The sequence below is a fragment of the Perognathus longimembris genome, chromosome 4, assembly GCF_023159225.1.
Source record: "Perognathus longimembris pacificus isolate PPM17 chromosome 4, ASM2315922v1, whole genome shotgun sequence".
In the NCBI taxonomy this organism is placed as follows: domain Eukaryota; kingdom Metazoa; phylum Chordata; class Mammalia; order Rodentia; family Heteromyidae; genus Perognathus; species Perognathus longimembris.
The window spans coordinates 71,424,025-71,449,544 of NC_063164.1; the positions used below are offsets into that span (position 1 = coordinate 71,424,025).

Here is a 25,520-nt window from a genome sequence, read left to right on the forward strand (position 1 = left end):
TCTGAAACCCAATAGTGCCCACAGATGAGCTTCTTATAATTCTTTTCATTAATGCTTGGAAAGCACTGTGAAAATGAAAAGTGCTATTAAGTGCTATCATCTCCCCTACATTTTCACTTACACTGTGTGCACAATGTGAAATAAACACATATGCAGCATGTCCATGTTTTGATATGTATTTTTTATTTCCCTGCAGTTTTCACTTATCAAGAACAAGTAACAGGGAAAGTTGTCTGAACTAGTGCATAAACAAACATTCTGAAACACCACTACACGTATCTAATTTACAAGAACCGTATAAAAAAAGTCACTAAAACACTACACTATGAAGGTGTCCAACACTTACAGTCAGACTTTTTCCAACCCGTTACTTGCCTTGTAGCCACAGGAAAACTCTCCAAAATTAAAAAGACAATCTTGCCACAACCCTCCCCCCTCCCAATACCTGGGATGGCTCGATATCTAGACTTCCAATAATTATTGCAATGATATAATGCAATACATACCTGGTAAATATCTTTTATGTGGTGTGTTACAGTTTTAAAGCCAGTTAAAATATGCAGTCTTCAGATAAAATGTAATCCTTGAAAAATTTCCATGTCTGCACAGTTTAAGTGTGCTAGATGCATAATTTTTCCTAGTCCGTTTTTTTCTGTGTAATTATTTTTTATAAACTGGTATTATAAATAGAAATATACATTCAAAATATATGGAAAAGTGAGTTACTACATTAAATTTGCATGTATCGATCCATCCCTTTCCCCTGCACAGTAATAGAAAATACTATTTTGCCTTGAACTTCATATTTGACAGTGAAATGCCACTAAAGTATTTACCAAAAAGTCCATCTAGTCAAATTGTGAAACAAAATGAACCAAGTGAAAACTTTACAGTTCCTTTAGAAAAAAATTACAAGAATTTCATTTCCTAGCTATGAATCTTTAACTTTTTAGACACAAAGTTGGATTTATTTTTACAAGATACAAAATGTAAACATGGCAAAATAAATAGTTAAAACAAGTGATGCAGGATCCCATTTCATGCTCATGATCCCATTAAAGAATTATTTTTTTAAAATCCATTCAGTTGCAAATTCAAGTGCAAAAGCATGATGATGAATATCTACTATTCAAGTAACAGAAATAATATTGATGATACAAATAAACTATTTTACAAGGTAGTGATTTTCCCAATTTTACAAAATATACATCATATATGGATTAACATCCAATATACTGTAGTCCATTTAGGTCCATTGTTACGCTCTGTGATCCACAGAGTGTCGCCTTTTGCATTCAGCTGGAATATGAATGACTGCACACCATCCACACAGGTCAACATCACATGTTTTAGGTTATGTCACTTCCATAGCTACTGTTGTTTCTGCTATTCCATTTAAACCCAATCTTTCTGGTTCATGGTTCTCTCTACAATAAGGCAAAGAGCAAAACAAATATTAATACTTTCTAAAATGTTACCATTCAACATTTGTAGATTATAAGCAAAGATGATTTTTTAGCAACCGTTTCCATTTTTATAACTTTTAGACAGGAGTAAGAATGTTTTCAGTTCAAAAATTCCACTTATTTCTAATTACTGATTGGAACTATTTAGTAAAGACAATAATTAACTTTTTAAAAGTAGAAGCTAATAATAACTAGTTAGGAAATATGTAACAGGCCAATAGATGGAATATATGATCCTTAGAGAGAATAATCATTAACAGTACAATATTACTTAAATTACTTCCCATTAGAATTTAATTATGTAGGCTTAAGGACATATACTTAAGTTACACAAATAAGATATTGTTTGCATTAGTCATATCAAAAGAAATAGAAAAATTCACTCTGAAGTAATTATCTAGATGTAGTTAATTTTAGACTTCTCTGAAGTTAACATAAAATTCCTAATATAGTAATAAGGAAAACACAAACTGTAACTGAAAATCTAAATGCTGCTATGGAATTATTAATGATTGTAACTTTCTAAATTACAAAAACTATAAAAATATATTAAGGATAACTGAAGCTTCTAAAACATACCAACATAAACAAATGCAATATGCTATTCAGTATACATTATATAGAAAATGAACTATGTAATTTGTGGGCAGGGATAGGAGATAACGAGGGGAAAGCAAAGGAAGAAATGACATTTTTCAAGAAAAGAAGTGTACTCAATTACCTGACTTAATGAAATGGTAACCTCTCTGTACAACACTTAATAATAATATGATTATATTAAAAAATGACAAAATACCAATGTATTTGGTCTTTTCTTGTTTTATTTGTTCTTAATAATTGTGGACAGGCATGTAAAGGACTACTAGGAACTTCACTCACAGGGCCCTATCTAAACTGATATCTGTGATCAATTAAAAAGCAAGAGCAGTGAAAAGACAATGTATCTTTCCTCCCAGTGGTTAGGCCAACACCAAGGAAAAGAAGGATACTCAAAACACACCTTGCTATGCTGCTGATGGCACTGCTGGGAGTAACCTTTGGCACTCTGTCCATACTGGCAGCAACTGTGGCAAGTTTTAAGGCTGTTGGCGATGGTGCTGAAGTCCGTGTATTGATATGCACATTGACTGGAGAAACAACACTGACATTATTGAGGTGCACTGCATTTGTTAGGCAGGAATTGTTCATGGGAAGTGTTTGAGGGCTGCTTGTGCACAACGCTGGGATTAAGTGGTTTGTAGTAGTATGGCCAACTGTCCTTACAAGTTGTACAGCTGAAATCCCTGGGCTGGATGATAAAGCCATATTGGTAGAGTATAATGTTTTAGAGGTTCCTGAAATAGAAAATAATCATTTCATTCATGTAAAAATTAGCAGTTTAATGACAAAAATATAGGAAAATATATTCTAGTAATAAATGTCTTTAACTGAACATAATAGTTATATGAAGAAGCTTTACAAAATATTCTGCTGCCTCAGTTATGTGCCAACTCTAGAGCTAAGTACAGTCGGGCAGATGGTAAGGACAGCTAGATTTCCCTAAGTTTGGAGGTATATGAACATCAGTAAGAATGGACAATCAAGACCATGGATATATGTAAACACAATTGGAAAATCCTGATGTCTTTGAGATAGTTGAAATAATCATCTGCCTTTGAGGGTTCAGGGTAATAAACAGTAGTGTTTCACAATAATACCATACCTTAAGCGAAAATGTCAGAGAAAGTAGAACTAGAAATCTGATTGCAGACCTTTTTTTTTTTTTTTGGTGCTGCTCTTGAGGCTTGAATTTAAGGCTGGTGCTTTACTACTTAAGCCATAGCTCCACTTTTGAGGTTAACTGAAGGTAAGAGTATCAGACTTTACTGCCCAGGTCTGGTTTTGAATCATGATCCTCAGATCTCAGCCTCCTGAGAAGCTAGGACTGTAGACATGAGCTACGGCCACTGGCTTTTGGCTGATTTCAGACTTTTGAACAAATTGGCTTAGATTGTATTTCATCTTTTTTTTTTTTTTTTGCCAGTCCTGGGGCTTGGACTCAGGGCCTGAGACACTGTCCCTGGCTTCTTCTTGCTCAAGGCCACTTGAGCACAGCGCCCCTTCCGGCCATTTTCTGTATATGTGGTGCTGGGGAATCGAACCCAGGGCCTCATGTATATGAGGCAAGCACTCTTGCCACTAGGCCATATCCCCAGCCCCAGATTGTATTTCATCTTTTAATCAAAACACAGAAGATTCCAAGGTGATTGTTAACAATTGGCTCAGTGGATTGCCAAATATGTGAGGCAACTGACTGACTATGTATGGGTGAATTCAGCAAGAGTAGAGTTTTCTACAGGTACTTGGTATCTAGTATAAAGGAAGACATAAGGAGAAAATTCTAGAAAACACCTAGTAATTTCCCCCATAGCTTTCCCAAGAAATTTCCAAGAGCAGGACTGAACACTTGTACACATTTTCCTCTGGGATGAAACAAAAAAAACTCAATTCAGGGACTTGAGATTTTATGTTAGTAATACCATGAGAAACCTCATATATACCTGAAGGCTGGACAACACCGTTTATGTTGTTATGACCAGTGTTCTGTTCCTTAGCTACCTCACTGCGACTTGGAACAGGTGCACTGACCACCGCAGATGCAGCAAAGTGGGCACTGGCTGAATCGAGTGTTTTAGACATACAGTCAGAGGTGCTTGAGCCCTATAAAATGAACAAAGTCAAGACTCTCAGTTTTCAAAATGTTCTTTCACAAACATATTACAAGTTATAGAGTTAGTTTTGGGAGATTAAGCTGGGGAGTGATTAAAAACTCACAGGTAATTACTTCTAATAACAAACTAGGGGATTAAGAAACTCAAACATTTAATGCTCTATTAATTTTCTAATAAGTATTAATGAGGGCTTTAGAATATGTTTGACAAGCTAGATGTATGGAGGGAATGAAACCACAGATATGATTAATAGTTACTTTTGTTAAAATGCAAAAATCAATCCTGGCCTAATCTTGAGGTAGGCTGAAAATAACTTGGTTATCTAAGACACTCACAAAAAGCAAGCCAACAAAACTAAGTGAAATCGCCCCTCCCCTTCATTCTGTAGAAAACTGGTTGTTACTACAGCCAACAGAGCCATCTCAGAGCCAGCTCCTGATAAACCTGGATGTTAGAGAAATGTTAATGGGGCCAACAGTCAATGAGATTTTCATAGTGTTGGACTTAAAATCCTTAAGGTCAAGACTGAGTTGGAACACAATGGGCAGATAAGGTCTGCAACTCACAAAATATACTGGCAGTGACTTAATTCCAGTTGGTATTTTAGGAGATCTTACAGAATTGTGGAGAAAAAAAAGTATTATGGAGCAATCAACTTGAAACCTGAAATGCATGCTGTATTCAACTTTGAAATGTATTTTTCTAACTGAACACCTCAGGGGGGGAAAGGGAAAGGGGGAGGAGGAAGGGGGGAAGGGACAAGGTAACAAACAGTACAAGAAATGTATCCAATGCCTAACGTATGAAACTGTAACCTCTCTGTACATCAGTTTTATAATAATAATAAAAAAAAGATCTACACACACACACACACACAAAGAAAAAAAGAAATGTATTTTTCTTCTTTTTTTTTTTTGGCCAGTCCTGAGGCTTGAACTCAGGGCCTGAGCACTGTCCCTGGCTTCTTTTTGTTCAAGACTAGCACTCTACCACTTGAGCCAGAGTGCCACTTTTGGCCTTTTTTTATATATGTGGTGCTGAGGAATTTAACCCAGGGTGGTTTCATGTATATGAGGCAAGCATTCTACCACTAGGCCATATTCCCAGCCCTGAAATATATTTCTTAAGTTGTGTTTTTAATGGCTTCAAACAACAGGAGTTAATTCTTGAAAAGTTCTGCAGGCCAGAAGTCCACAATGAATCTTATAGGGAGTCCATGGCAAGGAATTGACAGGTTTGATTCCTACAGTTTTAGGAAGCAATTTTATCCCTTTGTCTACGGTGTTTTTACATAAGGGTATCTATGTTGTTCTTTTTTTTTTTCTTTTTGCCAGTCCTGGGGCTTGAACTCAGGGCCTGATCACTGTCCCTGGCTTCTTTTTGCTCAAGGCTAGCACTCTGCCACTTGAGCCAGTGCCACTTCTGGCCTTTTTTGTATGTATGTGGTGCTGAGGAATCAAACCCAGGGCTTCATGTATATGAGGCAAGCACTCTTGCCACTAGGCCATATTCCCAGCCCACATAACAGTATCTATGAACAAATTTCTTTAGTGGCAAAATTTAGAGAGACAAAGGACTATGCTGTTGATATTTACTGCTTAATTCAAGAGAATTATTCTCTTCATTGTACAGCTGCACAATACACAATGCACAATTTATGAAGGAATGAGAAAAGCATATTCTTAAAGAATAATTGTATGGGAAGTTAGGGTAGGGATATATGGTTACTTCTATGACTTAATAATCCAACTTCCAAAAGTAGTCATTTCTTCCTTACATTAAGAATAGTGGCTGAGGGATATAGCTTCTGTAGTAAAACCCTTGGCCTAGTAAATGAAAGGTTTCGAGTTCAAACCCCAAAACCCCAGTACACAAAGAAAAGCAAAACCAAACAAGGCCAAATGTAAAAAATGCAAACAAAAATATTTTGAGATTACTTTATAATCTATTCACTGTAGTTATACAAACTAACAAAAAAGAAATGTGTATTAGATTTCCAAAATTAAGAATGGAAACATGAAAGCTATTTCTTATGATTTGACTAAAACTGAGAAAAACTACAGAAACCACAAAAGGGAGAATGGGACAGACTTACCTGTGCTTTTGGATGTGTCTGCTGTGAGGAATGCTGGGATTGCTGCTTCTGCTGAAGCTGAGCGAGTTGCTGCCTTTGCATTTGAACTAACTGCTGCTGATGTGTCTGAAACTGCTCTTCTGTGATGCCCCCTGTTACTGGTAAAGGATAAATAAGTATGTTTTAAAGCATTTTTAGTGAGGAAAATTAGTATATATTTATTTCACAATTAAGATGAAAAATACAAATTACAATATGCCCAATCAAAGAGCCCAATAAAAGTAAATCAACATGTTGAATTGAAATTCTTTTGTGTAATGATACAGATAATAAAAAATGAGTAATAAAAAATTAATAAAAATGACAAAACCTTTGTCAATTCTGGTATATACCTATAGCCAGGATCTCCTTAATAGTGTGTTATAAAGTTCCTATGATTAGCTCTAATTGCATACTATATTTCAGACAAACCAGATGCTTTACTACTATGCTACATTCCAGCCCCACTCTGCCTTTCTCTTCTTTCTTCTCTCTTATTTCACTCAATAAAAACTTACTACCTACTATGATACCCAGTACTGCATGAAGAGTTACAGTGAATGCATGGAAAAAAATTAGGAAAAGGGTGCTTAAGTCTAGTGACAGCTGGGAAGAAAATACACATATAAAGAAATACCAAAAGTATGAATTAATAATTATATGCAACTGGAAAATCTAATCTATATGATCTATAAGAATTTTAAAACCACATCCTCTTCAAGGTTACTTGATTTCTTTGAAGTTTTGTCTTTAGTAGGTAGCCAAATGAGAAAAGTTTTTTAAAAAGTAAATTAAGGTATATAACAAACTGTGCCTAGTAAAAATGCATTCTCTACAAAAATGGAGCCAGGCCTCAGATATGAACAAAGCTTTAGATACAGATACATTCTTTTTATTTTTTATCATAATATCATTGCTATTAATATGTGTAGAGAATGAAGGAGAAGACAGCAATTTTATTTTTAAAAGATCCAAAAACCTGGAATTACTGTACTGTTTACTCTAAAAATCTTAACATTACCTGTATTTTTGAAGTACACATTAGTTATTTTACTGAATTACCAACAAATCAAATGTTTTTCTTTGCATGTTAAATTCATTGCAAGTATTCTACTTTTAAATGAAAAAAATTAATTCTAAAGTTACAATCTTCAAAATCAAATGAAAGTATAATGTATTCATGAATTTCCAGCTGTTTCAAAACCTTGGGGGAAAGAGATGAAAATGGCTTATTAGATAAGAAGGCAAGAGGGAAAATCTTAAATCTACATAAGTCTGCAAGTTCTATACATATATTAAGAATATGTATCCTATTTTATAAGAAATAAACTTGAAATCTAGAATTGAATAGGTCCTTAAATCCAATACTCTTTGGCCAAAGCTGCAATTTATGTTGTAAAGCTAAGATTCTCAGTTGTTCTAACACCAAGGGGTAAATCAAATAAAGAGCCAGGCACCAGTGGCTCATGCCTGTAATCTTCAGGAAGCTGAGATCTGAGGATCTGGGTTCAAAGCCAGCATAGGCAGCTAAATCTCAGAGTCTCTTGTATGCATTTGGCAAGCAAAAAGCCAGGAGATAGGATTTGTGGAAGATAAGACTTTTCAAGTCAAAGAATGCTAGCCTTGAATGGAAAAGCTTATGAGAGCACAAAACCCTGAGTTTGATGCCTGGTCTTGGTGTATTAAAAATAAAAAATAGAAAATAAAGAGAATAAAATAATCAGTGGCTATTTCAAAATAGAGAAAAATGAGTGACTCCAGTCTCTTTCTAAAATCCTACTAATTCAGAATTAAGTACAGGTTCATTATTCCAAAATTCAAACATTTTGACTGTACAACATACAAAGAGTTTTAGATATCAGATTTTTGTATTAGAGATGCTTAATTAGTAAAGTACACACACACACACACACACACACACACACACACACACACACACACACACATTTAGTTGAAGCCAGGCACCTGTAGTCCATGCCTATACTCCTAGCTACTTGAGAGGCTGAAATCTGGGGGTTGTGTTTCAAAGCTAGTCCAAGAAGGAAAATCCATGAGACTCTTATCTCCAATTAACCATCAAAAAGATGGAAATGGAGCTGTGGCTCAGGTGATAGCAGCCAGCAAAGAGTAAAAAAGCTAAAGGACATTGCACAGGCCCAGAGTTCAAGCCTCAGTACTGGCACAAAACTTTAATTAGTCCATGGCTAAAAAAGTACTGTTACCTAGAAAACTTCTGCTTGCTTTTACAAAGTTTCTCTCTCTCTCTCTCTCTCTCTCTCTCTCTAAGGGGTACTGATAAAAACCATATGATGTTTGAGATGTAGACATTTATTGGTCTAGCTAGTTAAGATAATTAATTAGCTTGCTCAGGAACACCATTCTTTTCTCCTCACAGAAAACATAAAAATCTAATATTTCAATCCAAATTATGCAGGTCAATGGTCAGTTCTGGCTGACTTTGATATAATAATTTATAATACAAACATTCTTTAAAAATTACATTTTTTCCCTCTTTTTTCCCTCACCCAAGCTCAGTATGCCATTCTATGTCTTGACATTCAGGTTCCCCTCGCCCCCTGCTTTTTGAACAAGGTGTTTTGTAGAAATTTTTGGAGCACTATGTAGTATTAGTTCAACTCTTTACATAAATAGCAAACAGTAATTCTGACACATTGGAATACATATAAAGCATCTTTCTAACTGCTTTATCACTTTGGGGGTAAAAGGAAAGAGGTAGGAAATGTGCAGATATCACTTGATTCTCAGGTTAGATTTACTGGTAGCTAAAAGGCAAAATTTTAACAAAATATTTCTACTTTTCCTTTCATAAATTTGAAAATACAAATTCAAGTCAGAGGGTGAGTAGGTAAGTAGGATGTGAAATGAGGAAGAAATGAGTATGAGGATAATGAAAATTGAATAAAAAGCCATCTCAGTATCTGACACCAAGCTAAATAGTTATGATTTAAATGCTTGTTATTTTCTTTAGCAATCAAAATCTTTCAATCCTTCAGTTACGAACCTCCTTTTCTTCTTTAGAAGCAACCTTAGTTTAAACATACACAGATACACATACACATACTCTCATCTTAGTTGCTAAAGCAATTTTATTTATCCTACAACTTTTATATTTGCAAACATTTTTCATGACAATTTCAAAAAGAAACTAACTAGACTATAATCTAGAATTTCTTCTAGCAGAGTACACAAACTAATCTGTCAATGATTTTACAAACTAATATTAATAAGTAACAGGAGCTATTTTTAAAATGCTGCTAGTATCTACAAAGGTGAGAACAATATAACATGTTCATTTTAACCATAAATCAGTAAAAACCAAGATTACGTATAATTTAGTCTGTTCTTCAAGTCTGAATAAGAGAGGCACTTTTAGATAGGAAATACATTTTCTTGAGTTTTGGGTTGAAGAAAGTGTGACATTAATCAAGATGCCTTGTATTCATAATTTGCTTGTTGAATGACACTCTTTTGTACAACTTAAAGACACTAAAATATACTGAAGAAAATAATTTCAAAGAATAAATAGTACAAATGTTTAAAAACACTACAAATTATATTTGTCATTTGCTATAAATTTGTGAGGGTAGAATTTTTAAAAAATGGTTCTTTTTTAACATTTAACAAAGAGCTTTGCATTCATAGATCCAAAGAATTACATATGCAATTATTTTCTTGGTTATTCACTTCCCATGTTCAGCACAATCTATCTTTCTTTCCTCAGTCTTACTTTTAGTGAGTTTTTCAAGCAAGTAAACTTATCTTTATTTTACTTAATATTTGATAAAACATATGCTTTTTGAAATGTATTTTGTATTAGCTCTTCTGACACTAGGACCTACACTTACATTATCATTAAAAACCATAAATATAAGCTGGATATAGTAGCACATGCCTGTAATCTCAGAACTTGGAAAACTAAAGCAGAAGAATCATGAGTTTGGAGGACTGTCTCTAAATTAAAAATTAACTAAACCATCAAAATAGAATAATTTTGGACCAATAAATTGTTGACTTAGAAAACATTAGTGGCAGGTAATATTAATAATGCCAGAAAAGTCTGTTACTAGCCCTCAAGTTTATGTAGTTATAAGCTGCTTGTTTGATTGCTTTCCTTAAGAACCAAGGAACTTATGATAAAAAAAATACTATTGGCAAGAATATTAGATTTTTATTTGTAATCAATTTTTTATTTGTTGGGAATTCTCAGCTATGAAAGAAAGTTCAGTATTAATAGATTAATCTAGTGATAGTCTCTATCACGTAAAAATATGGACCTGTGTGTCAGACTCCAAGTTTTAAAGACACATGTCTTCAGGACCAAACTCATTAATAACAAGCAGAAGACAGACTATTAAAGGCACAGAGCAAAAGAAACAAGTACATACACTTTTTTTTAGTGCTAGTCCTGTGGCTAGAACTCAGGGCATAGGTGCTTTTTCCATTCAAGGTTGGGGTTCTACCACTTGAGTACCAACTCTACTTCCAAGTTTTTGATGATTAATTGAAAATAACAGTCTCAAGGACTTTCCTGCCTGTGATGGCTTTGAACCATGATCCTCAGATCTCAAACAACTGAGTAGGCAGAATCACAGGTGTGAGCCACCTCTGCCTAACCTAAAAGAAAGCTTTTTGTAAATGCTCACATTCTTCTTTGTAAGAAGAGAGAGAACTTACTGTAGTATTTACCAAACTATAACTGAATACACTACTATCTTGTCAGAACTGAGAAAATGATGTAGTGAATATAACAATATATAAATGGGAACTTAAGATCACTACAGCTTTTCAATTGTTTATAAATAAAAACTTCATTACTTATCTATATATTCCCTATCTACATGTTTTTTGTTTGTTGGAGGAGTAACAATACTTAGGGATCAAATTGAAGACCTCAAGCATGCTAGGCAATCACTCTACTATATTCCCAGATAACATGCCTAATATTTAAGTTAAATTTGTTAAAAAAAAAAGGACCTCATAGCTTGAAGGAGGGTCACAGTCAATATAGAAAGAAATATTTAATTCCTCTTTTTACTAATAAACAGTTACTATGATAGTTCTGGTTTAAAATATTGACATAATACATCTTGGCTTCACTTAAGACTTTATGCTTTCAAAAGAAGTGGTATTTTTGTATTTGAAAATATAGAAAGATGACAGATCAAAAAGACTTGTTTTCCCTAATGGTAAAGGAGAAAGAACAAGTTGTAGTCACTATGATGTTTGCACTGCACACTTTGGATTTACGTTTCCTAAAACACACATGCATAGATAGTATTTTAAATGCTTATTTTATGCTGATGTATAGTTAGTATTAGAGAATTATAGAGCTGATTTTTAAGTTACATTAAGTTATACTTTGGATCAATACATGATTTAGTATTGAGGATATAGTAACATATGGCATCCATCCATCCATCCATCTATCTTACACATTTTTTTACAAAAAAAAAAGCCAGATTAAATTTATAGTTTATCTGGAACACAGAACATATAATGCTATAAGACGCATATACTATTATATACTTGTTGCAAATATTGGTCCTGTTCAAGTTGAGAAGATATACATTAAAGTTGTTTTATATGGTATAGAATGAGAAAAAAAATCAGTTTATAATCAAATACAATTATAAGTGTACATAAAGAGTGGTTCTGAACTCCCTTTTGGCAAAAATCACTTTGAATAATGTTTGGTATAGAAATATCTGTTTAAACTTTCTGTTAAAACTTTGCTGAGGGCTGGGAATATGGCATAGTGGTAGAGTGCTTGCCTAACATACACAAAGCCCTGGGTTGGACTCTTCAGCACCACATAAACAGTCTGACATAATACTGTTCAACTTTCTACTACCTTTAGATCACTATGAACCCTGTGACCTCAAATGACATTATTTATCCATTTCAGCCTCAAAAGCTCCTCAAACTGCACAGACTCATGAAATTTATGTAACGGGAGGCCATTTTCCTTCATCTAAGTTCATTTAGGAGAGAATTAACCAACTAATTTGGGGAAATGATATGACAACTTCCACTCATTCAAACAAACATAATTTTCCATTATAACCTTTAAACAGATAATGTCTACCAAACTGAAAGCAGACAGTTTAGAAAATAAGAAAGATTGACAACTACCAAGACCAAATTTCAAGCTTTAACACAATTTTAAATTACTTTAAAAAAGCCTGGGAATAATTTAGGAATATGTATATTTTATAGAAAGAAGGGCTGTCATGTCAACAATATAAATCATACCTATTTTCTTCCAATGAATACCATGTATTACTTACAATGAACACATTACAAGAACATTAGAAATTACACACAATTGTATATAGGAGGAAAACAAATTAGAGATTTTATATTTTCTAGAATTTATGTTATTTACAACACATGTCACAAAAATAGTAAATTAAGCACAATGCCTCTTAGTAAGATTAGAAAATGACTTGATCTCAACTAAAAAGGTATGCTATTAGACAAAAGTCTTAACTACTCATTGGGAGTTTTGAAAATAACTGGTTTTTTAGAAATAAGCTTTTAGTAGAATGTACGCTTCAGGAGCAATGCTTATACTTCATCAAAGTTAGTACACAAAAGCAAAACACTGTCCTTTGATTATCTTGTGGTAGTTTGTAAGCAGTGTGTACACAGGGAACTTTCTTTGTATTCTGCCCATACATTGACCAAACCAGACACTCACATTCTGAATATACATAGCTGTCTTTCAGACACTAGTCAGAACACCTTGGTTAATATGTGAAACTTAAGTAGGGTTCTGTTTTTTATGCTGGAAAAAGAATGTAGGAGGCTAATAATAAAATTTCTTTCGAGTGAGATTAGGAAAATAAACCTCCAAAATTATTTAGGGGATAATGAAAACTAAAGATGTAAGAGCAGAACACTATTAACAGTGATAGCTTACCTGATATGCCATTCTTGCTGGTGCTCAATAAAGCTACAGATGCTGTAGAAACTCTTTTATTGTTCACAGTCTGCCCTGGTTTTCTTGAGGTACATTCTTCACTATCACTGTCCTGTAAATTTAGTAGCCTTGGCTGGAAACACTGTAGTCGACATGATCTGATATTGCTTAATATTTCAGAAAGGGACAGTCTGTTTTCACAAGGTTTACTGGAAGCATTGGTCCGAGAGAAATTAGAAGAAAAGTCTACAGTTTGGGAAGAGCTTGAAGAACTATTCAGCATTTCAGGGTCTATCTGTTTCAGGACTGGGTCATGTTCTGTGGATATTCGGTCCATTATGACCCTGAAAATAAATATATAACATTTATATATATATATATATGTCTGTATATATATGAGAAACATAACCACTTTTCTAAACTTTCACTCAAGGTTATAAACAAAAACCAGATCAAAACAAGTAATTTACCTTCCACCTCTGCCAATTCGCCTTCTTGCAAATCCTATACATCTTCTTGGGACTGTAAGTGTTGTAAGGCAATGCCTATACCTTAACTTATCTAAATCTGCCAATTCTGAATTTTCACATGTATGGTTAGCTTGGTCCAAACGAGGCTGCAAAGAAAAATAAAAAGCTTGTGGAGTATATCTTAAAGTTAAATCGTGGTAAGAAAAATGTAAACAATTACAGCATTAGTAGAACAATAAAATCTAGAGGCGGGCTGGGAATATGGCCTAGTGATAGAGTACTTGCCTTGCATTGCATACATGAAGCCCTGGGTTTGATTCCTCAACACCACATATATAGAAGAAGCCACAAGTGATGCTGTGGCTCAAGTGGTAGAGTGCTATCCCTGAGCAAAATGAAGCCAGGAACAGTGCTCAGGTCCTGAGTTCAAGACCCAGGACTGGCAAAGAAAACCAACAAAAAAAAACCCCAATTAAATCTAGTTGAAAAATTAAACTTGGGGTTTAAATATTAACTAGGTTAAAATTTAGAGATGAATAAAAAATTCACTCATCTGTTTACTCAAACTGATTTAGATGTAAATATAAATACATGTAGTGTATATTTAAAAATCATGCCTTTAAAAGAATAGCATGTCTTTTTTCTTTCTTTTTTTTTTTTTTTGGTGAGTTGTAGTGCTTGGAACTCTGGACCTGGACGCTGCTGTCCCTGAGCTCTTCAGCTCAAGGCTTGCGCTCTACCACTTTGAGCCACAGTGCCACGTCAAGTTTTGTGGTGATTAATTGAAGATAAGGGTCTCATGGACTTTCCTGCCTAGGCTGGCTTTGAACCACGATCCTCAGATCTCAGCCTTCTGAATAGCTAGGATTACAGGTGTGAGCCACTGGCACCTGGCAAATTAGCATGTCTTTTAATACTAGTGTTGAAAGTACAGCTGGTAAAATCAGTAGTTTATAGTCCTGCTACTGTTATAAATCAAATCAAAATGAATTTACTTCTGACTAAAAATTGTACTTTAAGTAAGTATGAGTCAAGCTGAAACTTTTTTTCCCTGGCAGGGCAGGGGTGTGAGGTGGGGAAATGAACTCAGGCCTTGAGCGATGTTCTTTAACTTTCTGTTCAAAGCTAGCGCTCTACCACTTAGGCTGGCACAGCTCCACTGGCAGCTTTTTGATAATTAACTGGAGATGGAGTCTCACAAATTTTCCTCTGAGCTGGCTTAGAACTGTGAGCCTCAGAGCTGTAGCTAGGATTAGAGGAGCAAGCCACCCGTGTCTGTTTCTCTTTACTTTTAAAAGTCATATAGCTTATTTCCTTGCCTTCCCACTATACATGTCATTCTATTTATTCATGTTATCAATTTTGTCTCCTTCCCATAATAATTTTCTCTTTTCCCATGAGTGTAACTTGTAGGTAAATACTCTTTGACATTAAGTATACCCTGAAAAAGATATCAGTGTTTACTATATTTAAGTAAGATATGTTTACTATATACAACTATGACAAATGGTGTCCATAGCCACATAACAAAACCAAAATGACTTTGTAATTCTCCGGTTATATCTTATCAGAACACTTTAGTAATGGGGGAAGGCCACTCTTTTATATAATGCTGTACTCAAAATAGACTTAATAGCACATAGATTTCTAAATGTGTCAAAAAGTTATGAATATAGGTGCCTCCCCACTCCCACTTCCTGAATGTCAGAAAATGTACCTTTACCTCTATTTCTGCCTCTTTTCCAAAATAAAATTGTTAATCTTAAAAAATTAAAAGAACCAGTTATGTATATAAAAATAAGGCAAAATACTGCCATGGAAGAAGGTTTAAGAAGATTAGTTTGATTTTGAGTAAGTATACCAGAGTTTTATAGGGATAAATCTCAATTTTCAACAGCCTCCAAGGGTTTCAAAGCCAACTTAAGAGAGATTCTGGGGCCAAGCTCACACTGCTTAAGTAAAGCCTAAGTAAAACTAGATTTCTAAAATATGAGGAATTGTTAAATTTCCAAATAAAGCAATTTGCTGTCTTTTGAAAGGACTCTACCATTTTTACTGGTGTCTTGTCTATATAGGGTATGCTAATTAAAAATTAATACTCATGTACGTCCCACTATCAGATCGAATTTAAGTCATCTAGGCAAATGACTGGAATGTTATGTTATTCCAGTTAATTAATATTTGTTAATTCCAGTTTGCAAAAACATTCTTACAGCATAATACTGGCATCCTGCCCGCCTTCTGAAAGCACAGGAACCATCTGGATCATTTTCTTCTTCAGGTTCTGACACTGGGGATGGTACCTGGACAAAACAGGTGTTTGATTAATAGTTATCAAGCCAACAGATCAATATTTGCAATGACTTGAAATTACAATCTTACCACAAACACCACTTCTTTATTAATATCTAGGAGGTAATAAATTTCCCCCAAGCATTAAAGATAAGCAAACACTTTCTATGGCTATGAATTCTTATTTTTAATGGCTTCTAGCAGGTAAGTATACGTGGTATTGCTTAATGGCTTCTAAACATGAAGGCTATAGACTTAAAAATACTTTTTTTCTTTTTTCTTTTTGGTAGGACTGGAACTCAGGGCCTGACATTTGCTAGGCAGGCTTTCTACCACTGTGCCATGTCCACAGCACTAGGAATTAGTATAGTTTTTTTTATAAATCTTATCTATATTTTGAAAATAATATATGGCCATAAGTATTTGTTAATAAGCTAGGCTTCACCTAAAGTTAGGTGTGCTTTAATTCAATAACTTCTTTCTATAAAAGCAAAATCTAGCAAGTAAAAAAAGGCTTGTGAATAGGCAACAAATGCCATAAAAGCCATGCATTTTACTCAGAAAGAAATTTTAAAATTTTTTCTCATGTTTTCTTTATAGATCACTTCTTAAACTTAAGTTTTCTGCTTCTGCAGAAACTTAAAAACTTCAGTTTAAGAAGAGGAATGAATACTTGCTAAGGTAAGCAGGTTACTGCAGTGATTATGTGGTAAGCCCATAACCCTATAGCAAAAAAGTTTATTTTCAAAAGGCTGTCACATTAAACAGCATTCTGTTTGAGCCAAGTGAAATTAAGCCAATTATTCCTACTTAATCTGAGTGTGTGTGTGTGTGGGTCCATATAGCATCACTGACACATTTTAGTACACTTTATAAATGTTATAAAAACAGGTTAAATGACATATGTCATATATAATATCTCCAACAGACACATCTCTTGATGTGTCAAAGACATGTATATTTTAGACATAATAGATACATTTCTACTTGTAATGGTTAAACAACAAAAAGCTTTAGTATTTAAGTTTTAGTTGTCTCCCACTCTCTTCTTCTGAGAAACCCTGGTTCAACCATATTTCCTTGCAGTTTTGAACCTCACAATTTCCTCTCTTCCTATTTGGAGAGGAAAAAACACTGCAGTATTTTCACAGTGGTATTTACCATGGGAGAAAGGCATTCGTTTGAGGTTTCAATATACCTCTAACAATCCTATGGGGGAAGACACAAACAGTGAGCTGGGGATGAGTCTTCCCAAGGAACCAAGCCCCAAACCTGAAATTTGAGAGGATATTCCAAGGGTGAATTTTTTTTTTTTTTTTTTTTTTTTTTTTTTTTTTTTTTTTTTGGCCAGTCCTGGGCCTTGGACTCAGGGCCTGAGCACTGTCCCTGGCTTCTTCCCGCTCAAGGCTAGCACTCTGCCACTTGAGCCACAGCGCCGCTTCTGGCCGTTTTCTGTATATGTGGTGCTGGGGAATCGAACCTAGGGCCTCGTGTATCCGAGGCAGGCACTCTTGCCACTAGGCTATATCCCCAGCCCTCCAAGGGTGAATTTTATACTTAGGATTCTTTGCAATCATCTACCTCTTTAAGATATACACAGAATGGTCGCAACCAAAGTCTGAAAATCTCTGCCTAACGTTTATCACCCTCTTTTTTTTTTGCCAGTCCTGTGCCTTGAACTCAGGGCCTGAGCACTGTCCCTGGCTTCTTTTTGCTCAGGGCTAGCATTCTACCACATGAGCCATAGCGACACTTATGGTCTTTTCTATATATGTGGTGCTGAGGAATCGAACCCAGGGCTTCATGTATATGAGTCAAGCACTCTACCACTAGGCCATATTCCCAGCCCAGTCTGTCACCTCTTCATATCAACTACCATTCCCTAGGGTAGATTCCAGGACACATGCAAAGTCTATGACATAGGAAGAGAGCTGACAGGAAAACTAAGGAAAATTAAGAGAAGTTGGGAGCCAGTGGGTTAGGCATGTCATCCTTGTCATCTCAGAAAGCTGAGATCTAAGTATTGAACTCTGAAGGTAGCCTAGGCAGAAGTCCAAGAGACTCTTATTTACAATTAGCCAGCAAAATGCTGGAGATGTGGTTTAATTGTCAACTCTGAGTGGAAAAAGCCAAGCAAGAACCTGAGGTCGAGTTAGAGCCTTATTAGAGGGGAGGGGAGAAAAAGAGAAGGGGAGGGAACAGTTTTTAGTTATCTTCTTACAAATCAGTTCAGTAAGTCTGGTAAAAATATTTGTTCTTTTAAGGTTCATTACTCACTTGTTCTTTATTGGACCAACAAGCAATATATAATTACTTCAAACCCCCCCTTTTTTGTTTTTGAGCAATCCTGAATTTAGAAGAGCTACATTTTAAAGCTGCCTCACTGAATAATGCCCAAGTTAAAGATAAATGACAAGTTATGCTAAGTAAGCCCTTCTCCTGGGCTGGATATGAGTCTAATAATAAGGGTAAATAAGGGAAAAGCTTCCCTCAAGGTCATAGCATCCAATGGTATCCCTCTTAATGGGCATAGAATACATAGCAACATTTTCTAGAATCTCTCTTATACAATTATAACACATTATACATATAGTTATCTCACTGGAACATTTACTGACTTTCCCATAATATTTAAGTCCAAAGAGGCCATTAGCCTACTACTGCATCATCCCATTTACTTTCTCTTTCTTTTCTGTTGTTTTTGCTATAGCAATACCAAACTACTAGCAGTTTCCTCTAACACTGTTTTCTCTGTCTATGACCTTTCTGTAAATTCTCTATCTGGGCAAATACTTTGTTAGGTAACTATATCCATTATTTCAAATGGCATCTGATGAATGCCTTATGTCTATTTAAAGCCTTGCCTTACAATTGGTTTTATTAAGTGGGTCTCATGAGCATACAAAATGAAAGATGTGCATACATTTGTTATTTTGCATACAAATGCCAAATTTACAGCAAAAACCCAGTGATAGAGCAAAACTAATCTAGCCAAAGGGGACACATTACATGAACTCTAGATTTTAAATGGTTATCACAATAAAGAGTTTTATCAAAAGTCTTGCTTCCAAACACATTTATGATATTGGTTCCTTAAAGAATAATGCCTTACCGGCAAACAAATAAAAATACTAAAATATGATTAACCTGGAAGTAGATACAATGCTTTTACATTTAAGAGAATAAGAAAGTATAAGACACTGCTAGACCAGGTGCTAATGTAACTTAAAACCCCAAAAAGAACTTGATCCTTTCATATATGAAATAAAAATCTCATTTTAAAAATAGCACTTATAAAATTTTTTCTAAAGTATAGTGCCAGTAGAAAGGAAATTAGTGTTGGTGAATATCTTCAATTATGTTTAAATGTTCTAAAATACTGATAATCTTTTGCTAAGCAATTCCAATTTTAAAGATCCATTTTAAATACAAAGAGAATATAAAGATGCTCATTTTCCTAAAAGTAAAGAAACTGAAAATCACTTAAATGTTATAGAACAGAGTAAATTCTATCCAACTGACAGAGAAATAGAAAGCAAATACTAATTTAGTATTTACTTTGTATTTCAGTGTTTAATACATGCACACATATATATGTAGAAATGTATTTTAATAGATGAACAAAGCAAGAATCAAAACAGATCTCAATTCTGTTTTAAAAATACGGCAATATACGAGTAAGAGAAAATGTCTTTAAAAACAAGCACCTGTGGAAATTCATCTTCATCTGAGCTGTGAAAGTCATATTGCTTAATGTCACTCTTATTGATCACAGGCAATGTCTCAGGAGTGGGCTGCTGAGATGTTATCAAAGCCTCTGCTTTAGGCTTCTTTGGGTACTTCTTCTTTTGACGAACCACATCAGAAGCCTCTTCTTTCAAAGACAAATGATGAGGGTGCTGTTTACATGGTGATTTTTTCCCCCAAAAGGAAGAAATGAAAATAATTTTAGAAATCATGAAAAACTATACTGCTCTTTGAAGAACATACATTTTTATCCAGGAGATAATTTTATTTATTGGTTTTGGTATGTAAAAATTATTGTGATCATTAGCTAAAACATGTCTCAAAACACTTAACCTTCTATTGATTATAATAATTATGATATTTGTTTCTTTTACATTATTAGTAGTTAAACTGTTAGTATTTTTTAAAGACTGTCCTATTATAATGCTATCTAGTATTTTAAAAATATTTAAACTCCTATTTAAACCTACTGCATGAATGAAGACTATGAGTAATTTTTTATTTTTATCTCATGAAATAATTAAATATTATTATGAACTAATTCATTTCTAAATTTATTTCCAATGATTAAAAATGCCATGGGGAGTAAACATTTGAGAGGAATAAGTTTATTAATTATTTGTTAGAATAACTAATTACTGCCTCAAGTGAACAATAATCACATAATTCTCAAGTGCCCAAAGTAGTCAGTGTAGTAACCCAAAAGATCATCTGGTAAAGAGACTGATTAAAGGTGTGCATTTCTAGCTGCTTCCTCCCTTCCAGAGTAGCTCTGTTCCTTAACCCACTGGCATTCTTCTCAATAAAAAAAAGATCTAGTATTAGGACATAGTGAAAGTATAAAATTATTAAAGGAGATATATACTTCCCAATGTAGTTCATATGTTAAAACTATTTTAGGGGGAAAATAGTGAAATGTTGCTTGTGTGGAAATTATAATGAGTGAGATATAAGTTATCTATTACAAATTATATATAAATATATTTACACATATGTATAAATATTATAAATTATTTCATATAATGGGTATACAATGCATAATGGCGTAAGGCAATAATGAGCATAACCAAACCTCTAAAATTAGTATTTAAACAGGCTACTTATTTATATTTTATGTTTCCTTAAAGAAAATCTAAAATAAGATTTAATATATAATAAAAGCTGGTTCTGTCAGTAATTAATTATTGGCTAAGGCTTTCATATTCTATTATATAATAAATTCACATTCCTAGGTAAAGTAGTGATTAGTGTAAAATGGATTAAAAATAGCTTATGAAATGACATTTGGGGCTCTTTGACTATCAAGTAAAGTATGACATATAGGTAATCAGGTAGGTGGGCTAGATGCCTGTGATTAATAAGAATCTGGTATTTGAATTGACATGATATGAGTAAGACTTCCTTTTCCACATTTTCTGTGACTACTAAAAATGAACCCTTGAAAAGCAATGACTGTATACATTTTTAAAAGATGAATTTTCCACAAACATTCTGAGTCACTTTTAAAATTTTCTACAGAGTAAGGCTCTATCATCTAGATGCTTCAAAGTAATGTTCCTTATTCAAATCTCAACTCCTTAAGGGTTTTTTTTTTTTTTAGATTTTTAAAAAGTTTATTGTAAAGCTGACGTACAGAGATTATAGTTACCTATGTCAGGAAATGAGTACTATTTTTTTTTTTTTTAACAGTATCATCCCCTCCCCTTATTCTCTCCCAGGTCTTCCTCTCTGACCCCTTCCCACCAAGTTGTATGGTTCATTTCCAACAGTGTCTTGTGGGCTTCACTGCTGAATTGCTTCACCCTTTGTCCCACAGATTCTGTGCTTCCCTTCCCCTTCCCCAAATCAGATAAACTTATATACAAGAAAAAGGGTAAAGAAATCAGAAACAAGAGACAAAAGGGAAAGCAAAGCAAAAAAAAAAAAAAATCACAATAAAAAAATCTCTTGCTTCCATTTTTTGTAGTTCATTTTGATAATCCTAATTTTATATGATCATATGCATATAGCTATTGAGCCCTTGCAATCATCTCCTAAGAATATCCTCTCCTCCTTTCATTCACTGTGTGAATGTTTAGACTGCTGTTGCATTAATCATATCCAGGTGTAATTGTCTTTTACCATCCGTTGGCTTTACTTGTAGATCTATAGACACATTTTAATTATTACAAATGAGGGAAAACATGAAGTCTATGTTTCTCTGGATCCGGCTTACTTCTCTTAGTATAATTTTTCCAAGTATTTCCATTCCCTTATGAATGGGGCAATGTCATTCTTTTGATGGAAGCATACAATTCCATTGTGTATATACCACATTTTCTTGATTCATTTGTCCAATGAGGGGCATATGGGTTGATTCCATATCTTGGCTATGGTAAATAATGCTGCAATATGCTGGTGGCTTTAGTGTAGCCTGGTATGTGGTCAATTGGATGGATGCCCAGTAGTGGGCTTGATGGGTTATAGGGAAGCTCTATGTTTAGTCTTTTCAGGAACCTCTATAGTGGTTTCCAGAGTGGTTGAACAAGTTTACATTCCCACAAACGGTGTAGCAGCGTTCTTTTTTTGGCTACATTCCTGCCAGCATCTATTATTGTTTGTTTTCTTGACAATGGCCATTCTAACTGGGGTGAGGTAGACTCTCATTGGTGTTTTGATTTGCATTTCTTTTATGGTCAGAGATGTTGAACATCTCTTCATGGGTCTATGGGCCATTCTTATTTCTTCTTCGGAGAAGTCTCTCTTTAAGCTTTAACCCAGTAAAAGGTTTTATTTTTAAAATTAATTCTTATATACTCAAGCACTCAAATGCAGCAAATGAGTACTGAATAAATTATTTTGCCAAAGAATAAAATAATCACTAAGTCTAGCTCTTTCATTAGGAAGAAATTGTGACCTGTAAGTTAGAGGACTTTCTCTAGTCACTCAAGGTAGTAGGTAATCGTCAAAATGTTGGTTCTGGAAATGATGGTGGCAACAAGGCTAAACTTCCATGGGAGAAAGATTTAAATTTTAGATTTTGACGCTTGCCACTATAATGCAAGTTCTGTAAGGCTAGTAATAATGGACTTTACTTATAGTATCTAGGAAAGCAAACACTATATTGGAAAATGATGCACTTTGATAGACACAAATTTCAGACTGTAAATTTGACATTTTACTTATGATCTAGAATTGATACAAAGGTAAACTGTACTTCAAAGAATTGCTACAAGGATTACTGAGTCAGCCAGTCTATCTATCTATCTATCTATCTATCTATCTATCTATCTATCTATCTATCTATCTATCTATCCATCCATCCATCCATCCATCCATCCATCCATCCATCCATCCATCCATCCATCCATCTATCTATCTATACTACTAGCTAAGTAGTGGCAAATAAGTAAACTAAATTCATTTGTTTTCTCAACCACACTATTTTTAAAGCAGTTGAAGAAATAGGTAACTGTTTGATAAATATTATTATATATGCTATTCCCAGAGAAGACTCACCTTAGTTTTACATTCTTGGACTTTGTGGTGATTTCCATTATGAAGAGTTGCTGAAGTGGCATATAGTTCTTTTTCTGATCTATTGATCTTGACTTCGTTAAGAATTTCACCTCCATAGTCTCCTAAATGATATCTTGGAAAGGCAACAAATAGATATTGGAAAGCATAATGATAAAGTAAAATAAAAAACCCAAAACAGTGTTTCAATTAATTAAACCAGCAAAATAGAGCCAACAATCAGATTATTTTTAAAAGTGAAAACAGATAGAAACAAAGAGGTCATATCTGGGATTAAGTGAAATGTACAAAATTAAACCAAACAAGAATGACTAAAGTAGATGAAACATGAATTTCTCATATACTTTGTATTTATAAAACAATATGAAATGTTATTTAGAATACTTAGGAATCATGCAAAATTTTACTTAAGTTTAATATTTAGTTACGTTGGGCTCTGCACTAAAGAATATATTTTTAGAAAGAATTAAATCAAGAAATGTTGTCCTTTTTATCAGAAAATAAAACCAAACTTACATTTCTTTCAAATCTGTTTAAATTCTACTAAGCAAGTTTGAGTTTATTACAGAGAAGCTATTCCACACACCCAAATCCATCACCTGAAATTGAAAATCTAATTTAAAAACACCCTAATCTTTAAAAATTATGTAATCTTAAAAGAGATTCTGTTAAGAGATTCAGTATTATCGTTCCCCACCAATTCTTCTGATGACATTTTGCCCATCATTTAGCTAAGGCTGCAAGTTGTATGTACAGGTAGCAACGTTACCTTTTTTCCACAACTTCTAAGGTTAAATGCAATAATTCTCGTTTTGTTTTTTCTCTTCTCTTAATCATTTCCAAAATGGTTATGGCTCTGCTAAATTCTCGTCTCAGTTTCAACATCTTTTCATAAGAGGCTTCATCATTCTTACGATTCTATTAAAATAATTATAGAAGAATAAATAATTAACCCAATTATCTGAATCTCTGGCTTCATTTTTTTTTACCAGATCCAAATTTGTAATTTAAATGATTTAAGAATTTAAACAGCAATAAACGAAAGTGAATATATTTAATTTTGAAAATATAAACACAAATAAACATCTTTTAATAAATATTCAAGAAAAATGCTACCAGCGATTGAAAAGACAGTTGGCACAGAAGGGATAATTCCAATATAAACAAATTAGAATACTCAAAAAATGTATACCATGTGTTGTCTCAAGGTATTTTGTAATGACAGAATGGTTTGCCAATATCAAATAACAAGAATAGGCAAAATGAGGCTCAATCCATTCATCCAATTCTGTAAGTGGGAACTAGACAGCTCATAATATTGTAATCATGATATCTGTTGCATATTTACCAACCAAAACTCCATCCAGAAACTCAAAACTGAAAACAGGAGGTCAAGCATCTTAAGAAATGGATTTTGTTAAACATTTCACTACATTATAGGGCAGTAAAGAAATTTGGCAAAAACTCTGAATTTTGTATTGCTAATTAGTTCTTTTTAAGCATAAGATTTACTTGACTACAAAGTGAAAGTCCTAAAGAAAGGTCAGTAATGAGAAAATGTCATTTGCATATAGATACTAATAATAAACTATTTTGTTGGTTAAATCAAACAACCACATAGTATTTAATTTATATTTGTCACAGAACTATATCTAAAAACAAAATACCAATGGGTGTGGAGGCAAAGACCAATTATTCTCAGTGATATGGGAAAGCATGAGTAGGATTATGGGGCAAAAAATCCTAAAGCACTAATGCATAGTTAAGTTAAATATATTAGAATAGTATATTAAAATTAAAATTTAGACTGCCTAAGAAATATTTCAGTCCTTCAGCCTTTGTATCAGTTATGTGTTTTTATGTTTTGAAAAAGAAAGTCTTTTAGCAGTATTCAACCTTGAAAAGCTCACTGCTTGTCTACCTCAACACCTCAGAAGTGTATATTCTTGGTTAACATGTTTCTAATTTTGAATTAATCAACATATCTAACTAGCAACATTGGACCTGATACAAAACAATCTTTAGTTCTCCAATTGAAAACGAAGAGGAATGGAAGAATAAAGAGTACTAAAGAAAATATATCATTCTACAGAACAATGAATATAATCAACAAAGAAGGGTAAGAATTAATGTCAGAAAAATAAACAAATTGATGTACACACAATGGTCATGTATACCAGAATGTTAGAACCAGCTACTAATAATTCTCAATATACACTGCTTTAAAGAATAAATCTAGGGCTGGGAATGTGGCTCAAGCAG

At 33.8% G+C, this 25,520-nt stretch overlaps 1 protein-coding gene across 2 annotated transcripts in view; it reads right to left on the reverse strand.

Annotated features, from left to right (window-relative positions):
• Positions 1 to 946: 946 nt before the first annotated feature.
• Positions 947 to 25,520, reverse strand: part of Epc2 (enhancer of polycomb homolog 2) — a 99,890-nt gene continuing 75,316 nt past the window's right edge. The window contains exons 5-14 of one of the 2 annotated variants that reach the window (XM_048345503.1): positions 24,028 to 24,176; positions 23,241 to 23,373; positions 19,703 to 19,894; positions 15,917 to 16,006; positions 13,704 to 13,849; positions 13,234 to 13,577; positions 6,273 to 6,403; positions 4,007 to 4,166; positions 2,467 to 2,800; positions 947 to 1,427 (exon numbers count right to left, since the gene is read on the reverse strand). In XM_048345503.1, the coding sequence (XP_048201460.1) occupies positions 1,355 to 1,427; positions 2,467 to 2,800; positions 4,007 to 4,166; positions 6,273 to 6,403; positions 13,234 to 13,577; positions 13,704 to 13,849; positions 15,917 to 16,006; positions 19,703 to 19,894; positions 23,241 to 23,373; positions 24,028 to 24,176 (1,752 nt within the window). In that variant the 3' untranslated portion in view covers positions 947 to 1,354. Of the gene's footprint in view, positions 1,428 to 2,466; positions 2,801 to 4,006; positions 4,167 to 6,272; positions 6,410 to 13,233; positions 13,578 to 13,703; positions 13,850 to 15,916; positions 16,007 to 19,702; positions 19,895 to 23,240; positions 23,374 to 24,027; positions 24,177 to 25,520 lie in introns of both variants that reach the window. The other variant, XM_048345502.1, reaches the window with a different exon arrangement.